An 18,169-nucleotide genomic window follows, 5' to 3' on the forward strand; every position below is an offset into this window, starting at 1 on the left:
CTGGTCCCAAACACTCGCCTGAAATCACTGTAGCTGAGCCACAGCCCTGTTAAGCCCTGCAAGGCTTCCTGGAGTGCCTGGACATGTTAATACTCAGTCTGCAGCATATGGGAACAGGATTGGACTTGACTACAGGAATAGTAAGTATGACTGTGGTTTTCAAAGTGTGGCCGGCACCTGACTGGGTGTTTACCTGGTTTTGAGTTTGTTCTACTGCAGAACGGCTGCTGTGGTCACGTGTATCTGCTGCTTAGCTATCAGTTTGGCAAGCTTGTGTTTTGTGCTTGTTTGAAGATAATGAATGCCCTTTGCCACACTGACAACAAGTAGTCTGTCATAAATCTCCTCCCCTGGTGGGGAGGCAAAGAGAAGTGCCAAGGTTTCAGCCCTAGCTGTGCTGGAGAAAGGTGTGGTTTTGAGTGGGTATGGACCTGTCATCCCACATCAAGTCAGGCTCCTCTGTGCTTGACTGTTTTCCAGGTTGATAACTTTGTGATGAGACTTCTCAGGACACCACCTTTTCAGAAAGAAACAGTTACTGGGAGATCTGCCAGCTTTCCTGGCTTTGTAGCACAGCAGAAAGAGGCTTTTTGGTAATTGTCTTTTCTGTTGGTTTGGTGAGTGCTGGAAGACCTGATTCTGGGTTTTGAGCCCACTGCACAGGCTCCCAGGCTAAGGCAGTCTAGATTGCCAGGCTCCCCAGCCCAGTGGGTTTCTTCACCCAAGCACATTTTTCCATGTGTGTTGACAGAGGAAAATAGCAGAAGTGTATCATGCCACTATGGAGCTTGAAGCGTGTTGGTTGGTTCACGCTCCGTTTTGCTTTTCGATGACACCTGTTTTTCAACTATTCTGCCTTTTCAACCATCTTTTCTTACTAACCCTGCAACATGGGTGGCAGGAACTTCTTCCTACCCTTTGGGATCTGCAGCAAAGTGTTTTCAAGTGCATGAAAGGCCAAGTGCTGATCAGGTTTAGAGATCTGTGGGAATAGTAAAGGCTGTCAGTGTTTTTTTACGTTTATTTGCCTTTATTTGCTTGACTATTTGTTGGTGCCAATTTAATGCAAACATATGTTCGGCCATGCTAAGAAAAAGTACTGCATAGAAGGAGTCTGCTGCAGATAGCCTTTTGTTTTGCTTCAGTTGAAGGTATTCAATTTGTCAGTGGTGAGGTAGCTCCATGATAGTAGGAGATAGTATGGGTATAGCATGGGTAGTAGTGGTGATTACTTGGAATCATCTCACAAATGCCTTCCTGAGCTGAATGCCAGCACTCATGGGGAGGTGCCTGCAGCAAGCACATGCCAAAATGGCCTGGGAAGAGGAAGAGGCTGGGCCATTGGTTTCACATCTACAGCGTGAACAAAGTGTAGGTAAGCCTCTTGGGAGCATGTTCCTATATCCAGCCATAGATGAGGGTTTGTTTGCGAGAGAGACAGCCATTAAGAACTACCTGGGTCCCAGGCCTTCAGAACAGAAATGATCCAGCACATGGAATTCTCTGTGACAAACTTGCTTTCACTGAGAAATGTGAGTGAGTGAACTTCTCATTGCTGTGAATCCCTTTTCATCCCCATAGGACACCCACAGACTATGGGACAAAGTTCATTTTGCTGCTGTCCTGAACTAATGTATTTTATCATACTTCTTTGTGCACTTTCTTATTTTAAGATAAGTCTGTTACCACAGATAAGTAATTCTCTACTTACTGCTTGTTAAATATTTGGACAGGTGTGTCCTGCCTTAGAGTAGCCTTAGAGAATACTCTAAGTTGGAAAGGACCCACAAAGATCAAGGATTCCAACTTCTGGCTCCGCAGTGCACCACATAAAATTCAAGCCCTATGTCTGAGAGCACTGTTGAGATGCTTCTTGAACTCTGGCACTTGGGGTTATGCCAATTGCCCTGGGCAGCCTGTTCCATGCCCACTGCCCTCTGATGCAGAAACTGTCCCTAAGCCCCCCTGATGCGGCTCCATGCCATTCCCTAAGGCCCTGTCATCAGAGGGCAGAGCTCAGCACTGCCTCTCCTCGTGAGGGCCCTCCAGACCCTTCACCATATTTGTAGCCCTCCTTTGGATGCTCTCTTATAGCTGTATGTCCTTCTGATATTGTGGCCCCAAACTACACCCAGTGCTCGAGGTGAGGGTGCGCAGTGCAGAGCAGAGTGGGACAATCCCTTCCCTCACTCACTGGCAGTGCTGGGCCTAATGAACTCCAGAGTAGGTTTGGCCCTTTTGGCTGCCAGGGTGCACTGCGGACTCATGTTCAATTTGCTGTCAACCAGAATCCCTAGTCTCTTTCTGCAGAGCTTCTCTCCAGCCTCTTGTCTCCCACTCTCTACATGTAGCTAGGGCTGCCCCATCCAAGTTGCAGAATCCAGCACTTGTTCTTGTTAAACCTCATGTGGATGGTCATTGCCCAGCCCTCTGATTTGTCATGATCTGTTTCAGCCCTCAAAGGAATCAGCAGCTCCTCCTTATTTATTGTCATCTGCAAACTTAATATCTTCGAGTTTTATATCCAATTCATTGATGGAAACATTAAAGAGAACTGGACCTAAAATGAAGCCCCCATTAGTGACTGGCCAACAGCCATTTACCAAACCATTTTGAAACTGACTCATCAGCCAGCAGCTGTTTACTCATTGCATTGTGGTTTTGTCTAGCTGTATGCTGGACATTTAATCCAGTAGGATACTGTGAGAAACAGTATCCAAAGCCTTCCTGAAATCGTCTTTGTTAATACTAAAACAAGGAGCCTGGGAAGAGCAGCCATGGACTTGAAAAGAATCTATTTCTTGCTGCACCCCAGTCATGCCTCTGGCATTGGAGTTGTAACAGATAATGAGCTCTTTCCTGTGTTTACTAGGGGCTTGCTGCAAACAGTAGTACAACCAGCTGTATGGAGAGTACCTTGAAAGCAATAACTGGTGAATAGAGTTTTCTACTTTCTTATGATGTAAAATAGCATCTTCTCTTTCTGGCGTTTGTTCACAGAGAGCTTAAGGAGAACAGCTCTCGACTACAGTAGAGATAGAAATTTATTTTATTGAGTAGTTTTGGGCATCTGTAATTTTGCTGTAAGAAAAGTCTGAGTTGAGAGGTGGCAAGTGGAGCTGTTTTGTCCCTGATCTTGGTTTGGTGCCGTCCCAGCTGCAGTGGGCTAAAATGGGCTGCACCTCAGTACACTGCACTATAGCATACCATCGATGGGAATATTGCAGCAAAATGAGCTTGGGGAGAAAAAAAAGAGTCTGGCTAGGATCTAGCAATGCATGGAGTGAGGTGGAAAGTATTTCCTAGGGAGGAAGGGGTGGTTTAATCTAGTTCAGAAAGCTACTGAGTTCACAGGGAGTAGTAGTTCATACAGTCTTTATGCTTCAGTTTCACCTAATGGTCTTACTTCTGTAGAAAAAAAAAAAAAGATATATACAGTTGTAAATGTACTGTTGTAAATGCATAGTTTTACTTGCCTCTGCTCCTGAGACAACCTGTCTCTAGGATCCAAACGTACCCTGAAACACGTGGCCAGATGGAAGTGATGTGCTCACTCCTAGTGGAATGTGGGATACCATGGCAGATTTATAAACGTACGTAAGGGAATTGGGAATGAAAGAGGCAATTTATGGGGAAGACTTTATAAGGAAGCCCCGACCTAGTTAAATTTAGACGTCAGATGAGAGATCTTACCCTGCAGCAAGCCCCCTCTCATCAGTATGGCACTCTAGTAGCTATTTGGAACCCTCTGGTAGCTGGAGATGCAGTTGTCCAATAAGCAGCACAAGTAGTAGCTGACCTAGGCTAGCCTGTGGCAGGGGAGTTGGAACTTGATGATCCTTGAGGTCCCTTCCAAACCAAGCCACGCTATGATAAAAGAAGGAAAATGCAGTACAGTTCTATAAAGAAGAAGCCATTGCAAATTTAATGGAAAGAGCCAGGTGGTGTACTTATTACAAGGAGAGCCAGGTGGCGTACTCTATTCCCAAGAGGACCAGGCAGTGTGGTGTATTCCAAAGAGAGCCAGTCGGTCTGGTGTACTCCAAACAGAGCCAAGCGGCATAGTATAGTCCAAGGAGAGCCAGCCTGCGTGGTATACTCCAAGGAGAGCCATCCTGTGTGGTGTATTCCAAAGAGAGCCACGCTGCATGGTATGTTGCAAAGAGAGCCAGCCTGCACGGTATGCTGCAAAGAGAGCCAGGTGGCGTGATATATTCCAAAAAGAGCCAGGCGGTGTGGTGTATTCCAAAAGGAGGCAAGCGCCGTGGTATTTCCCATGAACAAGGCAGGTGGTGCTGTATGTTCCACGAGCGAAGCAGGCGGCATAGCCTATTCCATAGGAGAGGCAGGTGGCGTAGCCTATTCCATAGCAGAGCCAGGTAGCGTAGTCTATTCCACAGCAGAGGCAAGCAGCGTAGTATATTCCATAGAAGGGGCAGGTGGAATAGTATGTTCCATAACAGAGGCAGGTCGCATAGTATATTCCAGAAGGAGGCAGGCGGCACAGTATATTTCAAGACGAGGAAGGCAGCGCTGTATAATCCAAGAAGAGGCAGGCGGCGCAGTATAGTCCAAAAAGAGGCAGATGGCATCATGTATTCCAAGAAGGTACGGGTGGTGTAGTATATTCCAAAAAGAGGCATGTGCCGTAATACATTCCAAAGAAGATACAGGCGGTATAGTATATTCCAAATACAAGGCAGGCGGCACAGCGTAATCCAAAGAAGATGCAGGTGGCATAGTATGTTCCAGAGAGCCTTCAGGTGGTGTAGTTTATTCCCAAGAAGCTGCAGGCAGCATAGTACATTCCAAAGAAGCTGCAGGCAGCATGGTATGTTCCAAAGAAGCTGCAGGCAGTGTAGTAGTTTCCAAGCAGAGGCAGGTGATATAGTAGATTCCAAGAAGAGGTAGGCAGCATAGTAGATTCCAAAAACGAGACAGGCAGCATAGATTATTCCCAGAAAGAGGCAGGCAGCATAGTAGATTCCAAAAGAGAGGCAGACAGCGCAGTAGATTCCAAAATAGAGGTGAGCAGTGTAGCAGATGCCAAGAGCCAGGTAGCGTAGTAGTTTCCAGGAAAAGCCAGGCGGTGTACAAGAGTACAAGAAGAGGCAGGCAATGTAGTAGATTGCGAGAAGAGGCAGGCAGTGTAGCAGATGCCAGGAAGAGGCAGGCAGCGCAGTAGACTGCCAGAAGAGCCAGGCGGCAGGCAGCAGCCCTGTCACAATAGCAAGCGTTGCTTGAGCATCTACCATGTCACCGCTGTGTCTCTATATTCACATAACGGGCATTAGTACTGTAATAGAGCAGTGCTCAGGGCAGCCACCCATCAGAGAACCAAACCACATGGATGCCTCTTTCTAGTGCTTGTTTCCAAAACCACACAGAAATAAAGCGAGAAGCAAAGGCCATGAAGGTCCTTCTTAGGCCCACGTGCTGTATCTATTACTTATCCACAGGTGAAAATGATACTCTGATACAGGTCATATAGGGGAGGGAGCTGGGGGGAGAGGCACCGGGTACCCCGACATAAAGGGGAAAGAAAGGGACTTTGAGTTCCCTTGGACTTAAAATTGAACAAAACTGGGGACGAATTTTTGGGACTTCCTTCAAAACCGTCATCCCACACAAGGGATGATGGTAAGTTTTGTACTAGCTCTTCGGCCGTGCCCTACACTTGTGCAGTACACAGTGGTGCCTTCCAATTTAAGGTTTTACTGGAAGGGTTATTTTCTATTTTAAGAAACGACCTGACGTTACAAGGATGCGTACCACCTCAGCCTCTGACGACCGGGCCTGAGAAGAACCTTGTTACGCACTGCCATCACCTTCCTACATACAAGGACACTCAGAGGGACAGAGGCTGGGCCCCAGTGGCTCAATGCGGCTCAGCAGCGCAGCGCCCTTTGCTCTCGCTCCTCAGGTGTGATGAGGGAGAGAACAGGAGAAGAAGTAGAGCCCATGGGCTGAGATATGAACTATTTACCATAAAGGAAGAGGAAAATGGTGGCAAAAACACAACTACTCACCAGTCACTAACCAAGGTAGAGCCATGAATACTGCTGATCAAGGCCCAGAAAAAGGAAAAGGACCAAACCAGCAGCGCTAACTGCAAACCAGCAGCTCCGGCTGCTATCCAGCAGATCCAGCTGCTATCCAGCAGATCCAACTGCTATCCAGCAGCTCCAACTGCTATCCAGCAGATCCGGCTGATATCCAGCAGATCCAACCGCAGACCAGCAGATCCAACCGCAGACCAGCAGATCCAACCGCAGACCAGCAGGTCCAACCGTGGGCCAGCAGGTCCAACTGCAGGCCAGCAGGTCCAACTGCTAACCAACTGCCCACTGCGCTCGGCATTATTGCATCACGTGACATCACAGGGTACTGAACGCCCCCAGCCCAATGGCGGCGGTGTCCTGGCCAGCCCCAGTCCCAGCCTTGCTCTCCACTGCCGCCCTTCACAGCAACGGCTCCACCCTACCCAGCTGTGGTTTGTTTGCCCCTCTTCAGCTGAATCCAGGACTCTTCCTTCCCCCTCAGCCTGTCTCACGGGCTTTGACCAGCACAGCTCACCTCAGCAGTGCCCCCCGGGTGCGGGCTGAAGGCAGGTTGGGATGCCAGTATTAAAAACATTCTGTTAGCACCCATCTGCTGCTGTTTTGTCTTCACCAATGGAACTGTGCCTCTGCTGCTGGGTGTTAGGCGGTAATTCCTCCTGATTGCGAGGCCAACATGCGTGCCTGAGCGATGTGGGGGGCAAGGAGCGCAGCGCCTCTCGGCCTGAGGAGCTCTCTCCCTCAGCTCTGCTCTGCAGAGTGTTTACTCTGTGCCAGTGGTCAGCAGTGTGGCTGCTCTCAGCTTTTCCCCACATCTATAAACGTTCTGATCGTTTTCTGACACACGAGGACACTCAGAGGAGCAGAGGTTGGGCGCCAGTGGGCTCTGTGGTGCGGTGTAACCCAGCAGCCACTCAGGCCTACACCTTTGATCAGTCTACTGCAGTCTTTGATCAGACTACTGCAGAGGGATGAGAGAGAGAACTGGAAATGAAATTGAACAAGTGGGACGAAATAAAAAAATACCTGCAAAGGCAGAAGACAAGAAGGGAAACCTCAATACAGTGATTACACTGTATAGGGCCACGATGCACTTACTCAACGCTCTCCAGCAACACACAGCAATAAACAGTGCGTGTTTCTTCACAACCTAATCCAACCTTACCTGCCCTAATTAACCCCCCCACCCGGAACAGCGATGAGTCATAAACTTTTATTTAATTAATTACTTATTCATTGTAAGAAGAGGCAAGTGCATCTTTGCAAGCCGTGTCACAGCGGGATAGAGGCACGGCAGCCCTCTGACAGTGGCAGGGGATGCAGCAGCAGCCGCCATGTTGCTGCCGTGTCACGGTGGGAAGAGGTGCGGTGGCGGCAGCCATGTGGCTGTGCTGTCACTACTGTTCCATGGTAGGCACCATTACTCTAAGACAGAAGAGCTCAGGGCAGCTGCCTGTCAAAGAACCAAACCCTCTAGATAGGCACCCCCCTCTCCCCCCCCCCCCCAGTGTCCATGTTTCCTCAGACCACCAAGCAGAAATAAATGCAGAAATGCAGAAACACCGAGCAGAAATGAATCACAGAATCATAGAATCTCAACGTTGGAAATGACCTATAAGATCATCTAGTGCAACCGTCCTCCCAATAGCACTGCTATCACTAGCCACTAAACAATATCTCGTAGCTCCTCATCCAGACGCCTCTTGAACACTGCCAGGGACTGCAGCTCCACCACCTCCCCTCCCTAGGCAGGCCATTCCAGCGCCTCTTCACTCTCTGAGAGAAAATGTTTTTCTTTGTGTCTAACCTATACCTCTTCTGGTACAACTTGTGGCCGTTTCCTCGGGTCCTGTTTGTTGCCTGAGAGAAGAGGCCAAACCCTTCCTCATCACAGCCTCCCTTCAGGAAGTTGTAGAGTGCAATGAGGTCTCCCCTGAGCCTCCTCTTCTCCAGACTGAACAATCCCAGCTCCCTCAGCCGCTCCTCCTAAGACTTGTGCTCCAGACCCCTCGTCAGTTTCCTTGCCCTTCTCTGGACATGTTCCAGGGCCTCTATGTCTTTCTTGTAGTGAGGGACCCAAAGCTGAACAGAATAGTCGAGGGGCGGCCTCACCATTGCTGAGTACAGGGGGACGATTACCTCCGTGCTCCTGCTGGCCACACTGTTTCTAATGCAGGCCAGGATGCCGTTGGCCCTCTTGGCCACCTGGGCACACTGTCGGCTCATGTTCAGCCGCGCATCAACCAACACCCCCAGGCCCCTTTCTTCTTCACAGTCATCCAGCCTCTCATCCTCGAGCCTGTAGCGCTGCATGGGGTTATTGTGGCCAAAGTGCAGGACCCGGCACTTGGCCTTGTTGAACCTCATCCCATTCACCTTGCCCCAGCGATCCAGCTTATCTAGATCTCTCTGAAGGGCCTCCCTACCCTCAGGCAGTTCAACACCACCGCCCAACTTGGCATCATCTGCAAACATACTGAGGGTGCACTCAATCCATTCATCTAGGTCATCAGTAAAGATATGAAACAAGATGGGCCCCAGTACCGACCCCTGGGGGACACCACTTGTAACGGGTCGCCAGCTGGACTTAACTCCGTTAACCACTACCTGCTGGCCATGGCCCTCTAGCCAGTTCCTTGCCCGAAGAAGGGTATACCTGTCCATGCCACGGGCAGCCAGTTACCCCAGGAGAATACTGTGAGACACCATAACATAGGCTTTGCTGAAGTCTAGGTAGACTACATCGACAGCCTTTCCCTCGTCTACCAGTCTGGTCACCCAGTTGTAGAAGGAGATGAGGTTGGTCAAGCATGACCTGCCTTTCATGAACCCGTGCTGGCTGGGCCTGAACCCCTGGACGCCATGCATGTGCCGTGTGATCTCCCCATGATGATTTGCTCCATAACGTTCTCTGGTACCGAGGTAAGGCTGACAGGCCTGTAGTTCCCTGGATCCTCCTTACGGCCCTTCTTGTAGATGGGAGTCACATCAGCAAGGCTCCAGTCCTCTGGGACCTCTCCAGATAACCAGGAGTGCTGATAGATGGCAGAGAGCGGCCCGGCAATCACCCCCGCCAGCTCCTTCAGCACCCCTGGGTGGAACCCATCCGGTCCCATGGACTTGTGACAGTCCAGAGGGAGGAGAAGCTCTCTAACTGTCTCCAGCTGAATCACTGGGCGTGTATTCTGCGTAGCATCCCACACTTCCAGATCAGGGCATAAAGTACCCTGAGGATAACTGATCTGACTATTAAAGGCAGATGTAAAGAAAGCTGTGAGGACCTCAGCCTTCTCCCTATCCTCAGTGGTCACATTCCCCGCTGCATCAAGTACAGGATGGAGATTCTCCTTGGATCTTCTCTTACCACTGGTGTATTTGTAAAAGGATTTCTTCTTCTCTTTTACTGCAGTGGCCAATCTGAGTTCAAGTCGGGCTTTTGCCTTCCTAACTTCCTCCCTGCATACCTCTGCAACTTCCATGTAGTCTCCCCAAGTCGCCTGTCCCTTCTTCCAGAGGACATGCACTCGCTTTTTCTTCTGGAGTCTCAACAGTAGTTCACGGTTCATCCACACCGGTCTTCTTCCTCTACGGCTCACCGTACAGCATTCAGACAGCCTGTTCTTGTGCCTTTAAGATTTCCATCTTGAGGAGCATCCAGGCTTCCTGGACCCCTTTACCCTTAAGGAGCGACTCCCAGGGGACCCGTGCTACAAGCGTCCTAAACAGGTCGAAGTCCGCCCTCTTGAAGTTCAAGATGGCAGTTTTGCTAGTAGTAGTGGACACAGTAGTTCAGGTGGGGCCTCACAAGAGCCAGGTAGAGGGGGACAATCACCTCCCTCTCCCTGTTGGCCACTCCTTCTTTAATGCAGCCCAGAACACAGTTGGCCTTCCGGGCTGCAAGCGCGCACTACTGGCTCGTGTCCAGCTTCTTGTCCACCAGGACCCCCAGGTCCTTTTCTGCAGGGCTGCTCTCAAGGAAATCTTCCCCTAGCTTGTATAAATACCTGGGATTGCCCTGACCCAAGTGCAGCACCCTGCACTTGGCCTTATTGATGTAGCTGTGTCAGCATGAAGCGGCTTGTCAGCAGTGATGAAAGTTGGGTATCTAAAAAAGTTTTGACTAGTTTTTGCCTTCTTGAGGAAGGTGGACAAAACACAAATTTAGCAGTATGCCATGGATTTTTCTGTGCTTAACATCATCTTCTACTTAAAGAAGCTGCCTTTGGTGTACCTGTAAGACCACCAGTCTTACCAACACCAACATGGAATTTTTCACCAAACCCTGAAGACCAGGGTTAGACATTCTTTAGACATAAATGACCAGAGCTCCAATGAATCCAAAGAATACGTCACGTTTCTCCATAAGTGTGTACTTTAACCATGGAAAAGAGGAGCCTTGCGTTAAATTCTAGGAAGGCTTTCTTCAGTTCAGCAATTGTGCAGTTGGTTTGCTATTATCATTTCCTTACTGTTAGGGCACGTCATCCTTTGTAAAATTTGGGGCTATTCCATAGATGTTCGCTTTGGAAAAAAAAGCTGAGAGAGCATATTAGGTCCAGGGAAGCGCCTTGACAACTCTGCCAGAGCTAAGCCATAAAAAGGGAATGGCAGTGCCTGGTCATGGAAGAGTTTTGGGAAGCTGCTGTGTGGGAGGAAATATGCTTGCATAGCAGCGATTCAGATCTTTGCACTCTGAAGCATCAGCAGATTGTCAGACTCGTCAGCTCAAGCTGGCACAGTTACTTTTGAATATGAATGCGTAGATATGACTGAGAGGATCCATACAGTTGCCTGAGAAGATACTTGTTTGCTTTCAGTGCACTGCTACACGCGTAATCTTAAATTTCTGCTTTCTTACAGGTCTACCGACCTAGTCTGCTGCACTCCTGTCTCTTGTCACATCCCTGCAGATGGAGGCCAGAACTGTTGCCATAGGCCTCGTTTGGTTTCAGTTTTCACAACTTTCTTTCCTTGCAACCATTGATTCCCAAACCTTTCCCAGTAGGGCAAGCAATGTGAAACAAACCAAAAACACCTCTGAGACTGTAGCTCAATCTTGTCCCAGGGCTGCTGGCACAGAGGTAGATTTGGTCCCCAGAGTACAGGAACTCAGGAGGCACAACTGAAGGCAAGGAGGTCTGCCACACGTTAAATATATTTGATTTTCTGTAGGCTTTCCCATGCAGCCTGCATGTCCTCAATTCTTTTGCAGATCTTTGCAAAAGATAATTCAGTTCTATTTACGTGTGGCTCCTTTGCAGTTCTTTTCAGTACTGCATTATGGAATTACTCCTCCGAATACTGCCAGGAAAGTTAATAATATCCAAGATCTCAGATTAAAAATTAAATATGGGCATAACATTATTTTCCTCTGATAACTTTTCACGTGTAGTACTTACTACTGCAGAGTTTTTCCAGAAAGAAAAAGAGGAAGATCTGCACTTTGAAGCAGGGACGGCCTGCTGGCACTACCTATCAAATCCAATGCTGGCGTCTCCCTTCTCCCTCTCCTTTTTGTTGTTTTGCCATCTCTCAGGGGTTGGTAAATAATAGTGCATTAGCCTAAGGAGTTCCTGCTTGCTGCTCACTGGGATTATTTAAAATGGATGCCTGTGTTTGAGCGTGTGTATATTGAATAAAACTCAAAACCCTCTGTGCTGCTCTAAATGCGTAGTTTGCTTGCCTCTGCTCCTGAGACAACCTGTCTCTAGGATCCAAACGTACCCTGAAACACGTGGCCAGATGGAAGTGATGTGCTCACTCCTAGTGGAAGTTGGGATACCATGGCAGATTTATAAACGTACGTAAGGGAATTGGGAATGAAAGAGGCAATTTATGAGGAAGACTTTATAAGGAAGCCCCGACCTAGTTAAATTTAGACGTCAGATGAGAGATCTTACCCTGCAGCAAGCCCCCTCTCATCAGTATGGCACTCTAGTAGCTATTTGGAACCCTCTGGTAGCTGGAGATGCAGTTGTCCAATAAGCAGCACAAGTAGTAGCTGACCTAGGCTAGCCTGTGGCAGGGGAGTTGGAACTTGATGATCCTTGAGGTCCCTTCCAAACCAAGCCACGCTATGATAAAAGAAGGAAAATGCAGTACAGTTCTATAAAGAAGAAGCCATTGCAAATTTAATGGAAAGAGCCAGGTGGTGTACTTATTACAAGGAGAGCCAGGTGGCGTACTCTATTCCCAAGAGGACCAGGCAGTGTGGTGTATTCCAAAGAGAGCCAGTCGGTCTGGTGTACTCCAAACAGAGCCAAGCGGCATAGTATAGTCCAAGGAGAGCCAGCCTGCGTGGTATACTCCAAGGAGAGCCAGCCTGTGTGGTGTATTCCAAAGAGAGCCACGCTGCATGGTATGTTGCAAAGAGAGCCAGCCTGCACGGTATGTTGCAAAGAGAGCCAGGTGGCGTGATATATTCCAAAAAGAGCCAGGCGGTGTGGTGTATTCCAAAAGGAGGCAAGCGCCGTGGTATTTCCCATGAACAAGGCAGGTGGTGCTGTATGTTCCATGAGCGAAGCAGGCGGCATAGCCTATTCCATAGGAGAGGCAGGTGGCGTAGCCTATTCCATAGCAGAGCCAGGTAGCGTAGTCTATTCCACAGCAGAGGCAAGCAGCGTAGTATATTCCATAGAAGGGGCAGGTGGAATAGTATGTTCCATAACAGAGGCAGGTCGCATAGTATATTCCAGAAGGAGGCAGGCGGCACAGTATATTTCAAGACGAGGAAGGCAGCGCTGTATAATCCAAGAAGAGGCAGGCGGCGCAGTATAGTCCAAAAAGAGGCAGATGGCATCATGTATTCCAAGAAGGTACGGGTGGTGTAGTATATTCCAAAAAGAGGCATGTGCCGTAATACATTCCAAAGAAGATACAGGCGGTATAGTATATTCCAAATACAAGGCAGGCGGCACAGCGTAATCCAAAGAAGATGCAGGTGGCATAGTATGTTCCAGAGAGCCTTCAGGTGGTGTAGTTTATTCCCAAGAAGCTGCAGGCAGCATAGTACATTCCAAAGAAGCTGCAGGCAGCATGGTATGTTCCAAAGAAGCTGCAGGCAGCGTAGTAGTTTCCAAGCAGAGGCAGGTGATATAGTAGATTCCAAGAAGAGGTAGGCAGCATAGTAGATTCCAAAAACGAGACAGGCAGCATAGATTATTCCCAGAAAGAGGCAGGCAGCATAGTAGATTCCAAAAGAGAGGCAGACAGCGCAGTAGATTCCAAAATAGAGGTGAGCAGTGTAGCAGATGCCAAGAGCCAGGTAGCGTAGTAGTTTCCAGGAAAAGCCAGGCGGTGTACAAGAGTACAAGAAGAGGCAGGCAATGTAGTAGATTGCGAGAAGAGGCAGGCAGTGTAGCAGATGCCAGGAAGAGGCAGGCAGCGCAGTAGACTGCCAGAAGAGCCAGGCGGCAGGCAGCAGCCCTGTCACAATAGCAAGCGTTACTTGAGCATCTACCATGTCACCGCTGTGTCTCTATATTCACATAACGGGCAGTAGTACTGTAATAGAGCAGTGCTCAGGGCAGCCACCCATCAGAGAACCAAACCACATGGATGCCTCTTTCTAGTGCTTGTTTCCAAAACCACACAGAAATAAAGCGAGAAGCAAAGGCCATGAAGGTCCTTCTTAGGCCCACGTGCTGTATCTATTACTTATCCACAGGTGAAAATGATACTCTGATACAGGTCATATAGGGGAGGGAGCTGGGGGGAGAGGCACCGGGTACCCCGACATAAAGGGGAAAGAAAGGGACTTTGAGTTCCCTTGGACTTAAAATTGAACAAAACTGGGGACGAATTTTTGGGACTTCCTTCAAAACCGTCATCCCACACAAGGGATGATGGTAAGTTTTGTACTAGCTCTTCGGCCGTGCCCTACACTTGTGCAGTACACAGTGGTGCCTTCCAATTTAAGGTTTTACTGGAAGGGTTATTTTCTATTTTAAGAAACGACCTGACGTTACAAGGATGCGTACCACCTCAGCCTCTGACGACCGGGCCTGAGAAGAACCTTGTTATGCACTGCCATCACCTTCCTACATACAAGGACACTCAGAGGGACAGAGGCTGGGCCCCAGTGGCTCAATGCGGCTCAGCAGCGCAGCGCCCTTTGCTCTCGCTCCTCAGGTGTGATGAGGGAGAGAACAGGAGAAGAAGTAGAGCCCATGGGCTGAGATATGAACTATTTACCATAAAGGAAGAGGAAAATGGTGGCAAAAACACAACTACTCACCAGTCACTAACCAAGGTAGAGCCATGAATACTGCTGATCAAGGCCCAGAAAAAGGAAAAGGACCAAACCAGCAGCGCTAACTGCAAACCAGCAGCTCCGGCTGCTATCCAGCAGATCCAGCTGCTATCCAGCAGATCCAACTGCTATCCAGCAGCTCCAACTGCTATCCAGCAGATCCGGCTGATATCCAGCAGATCCAACCGCAGACCAGCAGATCCAACCGCAGACCAGCAGGTCCAACCGCGGGCCAGCAGGTCCAACTGCAGGCCAGCAGGTCCAACTGCTAACCAACTGCCCACTGCGCTCGGCATTATTGCATCACGTGACATCACAGGGTACTGAACGCCCCCAGCCCAATGGCGGCGGTGTCCTGGCCAGCCCCAGTCCCAGCCTTGCTCTCCACTGCCGCCCTTCACAGCAACGGCTCCACCCTACCCAGCTGTGGTTTGTTTGCCCCTCTTCAGCTGAATCCAGGACTCCTCCTTCCCCCTCAGCCTGTCTCACAGGCTTTGACCAGCACAGCTCACCTCAGCAGTGCCCCCCGGGTGCGGGCTGAAGGCAGGTTGGGATGCCAGTATTAAAAACGTTCTGTTAGCACCCATCTGCTGCTGTTTTGTCTTCACCAATGGAACTGTGCCTCTGCTGCTGGGTGTTAGGCGGTAATTCCTCCTGATTGCGAGGCCAACATGTGTGCCTGAGCGATGTGGGGGGCAAGGAGCGCAGCGCCTCTCGGCCTGAGGAGCTCTCTCCCTCAGCTCTGCTCTGCAGAGCGTTTACTCTGTGCCAGTGGTCAGCAGTGTGGCTGCTCTCAGCTTTTCCCCACATCTATAAACGTTCTGATCGTTTTCTGACACACGAGGACACTCAGAGGAGCAGAGGTTGGGCGCCAGTGGGCTCTGTGGTGCGGAGTAACCCAGCAGCCACTCAGGCCTACACCGTCCTTTGATCAGACTACTGCAGAGGGATGAGAGAGAGAACTGGAAATGAAATTGAACAAGTGGGACGAAATAAAAAAATACCTGCAAAGGCAGAAGACAAGAAGGGAAACCTCAATACAGTGATTACACTATATAGGGCCACGGGGCACTTACTCAACGCTCTCCAGCAGCACACAGCAACAAACAGTGCGTGTTTCTTCACAACCTAATCCAACCTTACCTGCCCTAATTAACCCCCCCACCCGGAACAGCGATGAGTCATAAACTTTTATTTAATTAATTACTTATTCATTGTAAGAAGAGGCAAGTGCATCTTTGCAAGCCGTGTCACAGCGGGATAGAGGCACGGCAGCCCTCTGACAGTGGCAGGGGATGCAGCAGCAGCCGCCATGTTGCTGCCGTGTCACGGTGGGAAGAGGTGCGGTGGCGGCAGCCATGTGGCTGTGCTGTCACTACTGTTCCATGGTAGGCACCATTACTCTAAGACAGAAGAGCTCAGGGCAGCTGCCTGTCAAAGAACCAAACCCTCTAGATAGGCACCCCCCTCTCCCCCCCCCCCCCAGTGTCCATGTTTCCTCAGACCACCAAGCAGAAATAAATGCAGAAATGCAGAAACACCGAGCAGAAATGAATCACAGAATCATAGAATCTCAACGTTGGAAATGACCTATAAGATCATCTAGTGCAACCGTCCTCCCAATAGCACTGCTATCACTAGCCACTAAACAATATCTCGTAGCTCCTCATCCAGACGCCTCTTGAACACTGCCAGGGACTGCAGCTCCACCACCTCCCCTCCCTAGGCAGGCCATTCCAGCGCCTCTTCACTCTCTGAGAGAAAATGTTTTTCTTTGTGTCTAACCTATACCTCTTCTGGTACAACTTGTGGCCGTTTCCTCGGGTCCTGTTTGTTGCCTGAGAGAAGAGGCCAAACCCTTCCTCATCACAGCCTCCCTTCAGGAAGTTGTAGAGTGCAATGAGGTCTCCCCTGAGCCTCCTCTTCTCCAGACTGAACAATCCCAGCTCCCTCAGCCGCTCCTCCTAAGACTTGTGCTCCAGACCCCTCGTCAGTTTCCTTGCCCTTCTCTGGACATGTTCCAGGGCCTCTATGTCTTTCTTGTAGTGAGGGACCCAAAGCTGAACAGAATAGTCGAGGGGCGGCCTCACCATTGCTGAGTACAGGGGGACGATTACCTCCGTGCTCCTGCTGGCCACACTGTTTCTAATGCAGGCCAGGATGCCGTTGGCCCTCTTGGCCACCTGGGCACACTGTCGGCTCATGTTCAGCCGCGCATCAACCAACACCCCCAGGCCCCTTTCTTCTTCACAGTCATCCAGCCTCTCATCCTCGAGCCTGTAGCGCTGCATGGGGTTATTGTGGCCAAAGTGCAGGACCCGGCACTTGGCCTTGTTGAACCTCATCCCATTCACCTTGCCCCAGCGATCCAGCTTATCTAGATCTCTCTGAAGGGCCTCCCTACCCTCAGGCAGTTCAACACCACCGCCCAACTTGGCATCATCTGCAAACATACTGAGGGTGCACTCAATCCATTCATCTAGGTCATCAGTAAAGATATGAAACAAGATGGGCCCCAGTACCGACCCCTGGGGGACACCACTTGTAACGGGTCGCCAGCTGGACTTAACTCCGTTAACCACTACCTGCTGGCCATGGCCCTCTAGCCAGTTCCTTGCCCGAAGAAGGGTATACCTGTCCATGCCACGGGCAGCCAGTTACCCCAGGAGAATACTGTGAGACACCATAACATAGGCTTTGCTGAAGTCTAGGTAGACTACATCGACAGCCTTTCCCTCGTCTACCAGTCTGGTCACCCAGCTGTAGAAGGAGATGAGGTTGGTCAAGCATGACCTGCCTTTCATGAACCCGTGCTGGCTGGGCCTGAACCCCTGGACGCCATGCATGTGCCGTGTGATCTCCCCATGATGATTTGCTCCATAACGTTCTCTGGTACCGAGGTCAGGCTGACAGGCCTGTAGTTCCCTGGATCCTCCTTACGGCCCTTCTTGTAGATGGGAGTCACATCAGCAAGGCTCCAGTCCTCTGGGACCTCTCCAGATAACCAGGAGTGCTGATAGATGGCAGAGAGCGGCCCGGCAATCACCCCCGCCAGCTCCTTCAGCACCCCTGGGTGGAACCCATCCGGTCCCATGGACTTGTGACAGTCCAGAGGGAGGAGAAGCTCTCTAACTGTCTCCAGCTGAATCACTGGGCGTGTATTCTGCGTAGCATCCCACACTTCCAGATCAGGGCATAAAGTACCCTGAGGATAACTGATCTGACTATTAAAGGCAGATGTAAAGAAAGCTGTGAGGACCTCAGCCTTCTCCCTATCCTCAGTGGTCACATTCCCCGCTGCATCAAGTACAGGATGGAGATTCTCCTTGGATCTTCTCTTACCACTGGTGTATTTGTAAAAGGATTTCTTCTTCTCTTTTACTGCAGTGGCCAATCTGAGTTCAAGTCGGGCTTTTGCCTTCCTAACTTCCTCCCTGCATACCTCTGCAACTTCCATGTAGTCTCCCCAAGTCGCCTGTCCCTTCTTCCAGAGGACATGCACTCGCTTTTTCTTCTGGAGTCTCAACAGTAGTTCACGGTTCATCCACACCGGTCTTCTTCCTCTACGGCTCATCGTACAGCATTCAGAGACAGCCTGTTCTTGTGCCTTTAAGATTTCCATCTTGAGGAGCATCCAGGCTTCCTGGACCCCTTTACCCTTAAGGAGCGACTCCCAGGGGACCCGTGCTACAAGCATCCTAAACAGGTCGAAGTCCGCCCTCTTGAAGTTCAAGATGGCAGTTTTGCTAGTAGTAGTGGACACAGTAGTTCAGGTGGGGCCTCACAAGAGCCAGGTAGAGGGGGACAATCACCTCCCTCTCCCTGTTGGCCACTCCTTCTTTAATGCAGCCCAGAACAC

General features: G+C 49.9%; 2 protein-coding genes across 2 annotated transcripts; both read right to left on the reverse strand.

Annotated features, from left to right (window-relative positions):
- Positions 1-3,272: 3,272 nt before the first annotated feature.
- LOC121107601 lies at positions 3,273-6,285 on the reverse strand. The gene is made up of 2 exons (XM_040652809.2): positions 6,030-6,285; positions 3,273-5,218 (listed from the first exon to the last, which is right to left on the reverse strand). Exons 1-2 carry the CDS (start codon positions 6,052-6,054, stop codon positions 3,954-3,956), a joined length of 1,290 nt encoding a protein of 429 aa, XP_040508743.1. The 5' UTR covers positions 6,055-6,285; the 3' UTR covers positions 3,273-3,953.
- A 5,125-nt stretch (positions 6,286-11,410) lies between these two features.
- LOC121108240 lies at positions 11,411-14,767 on the reverse strand. Its single transcript, XM_040655621.2, has 2 exons — positions 14,296-14,767; positions 11,411-13,484 (listed from the first exon to the last, which is right to left on the reverse strand). Exons 1-2 carry the CDS (start codon positions 14,318-14,320, stop codon positions 12,220-12,222), a joined length of 1,290 nt encoding a protein of 429 aa, XP_040511555.1. The 5' UTR covers positions 14,321-14,767; the 3' UTR covers positions 11,411-12,219.
- Positions 14,768-18,169: the final 3,402 nt, after the last annotated feature.

This window comes from Gallus gallus, chromosome 1, assembly GCF_016699485.2.
Source record: "Gallus gallus isolate bGalGal1 chromosome 1, bGalGal1.mat.broiler.GRCg7b, whole genome shotgun sequence".
Lineage (NCBI taxonomy): Eukaryota > Metazoa > Chordata > Aves > Galliformes > Phasianidae > Gallus > Gallus gallus.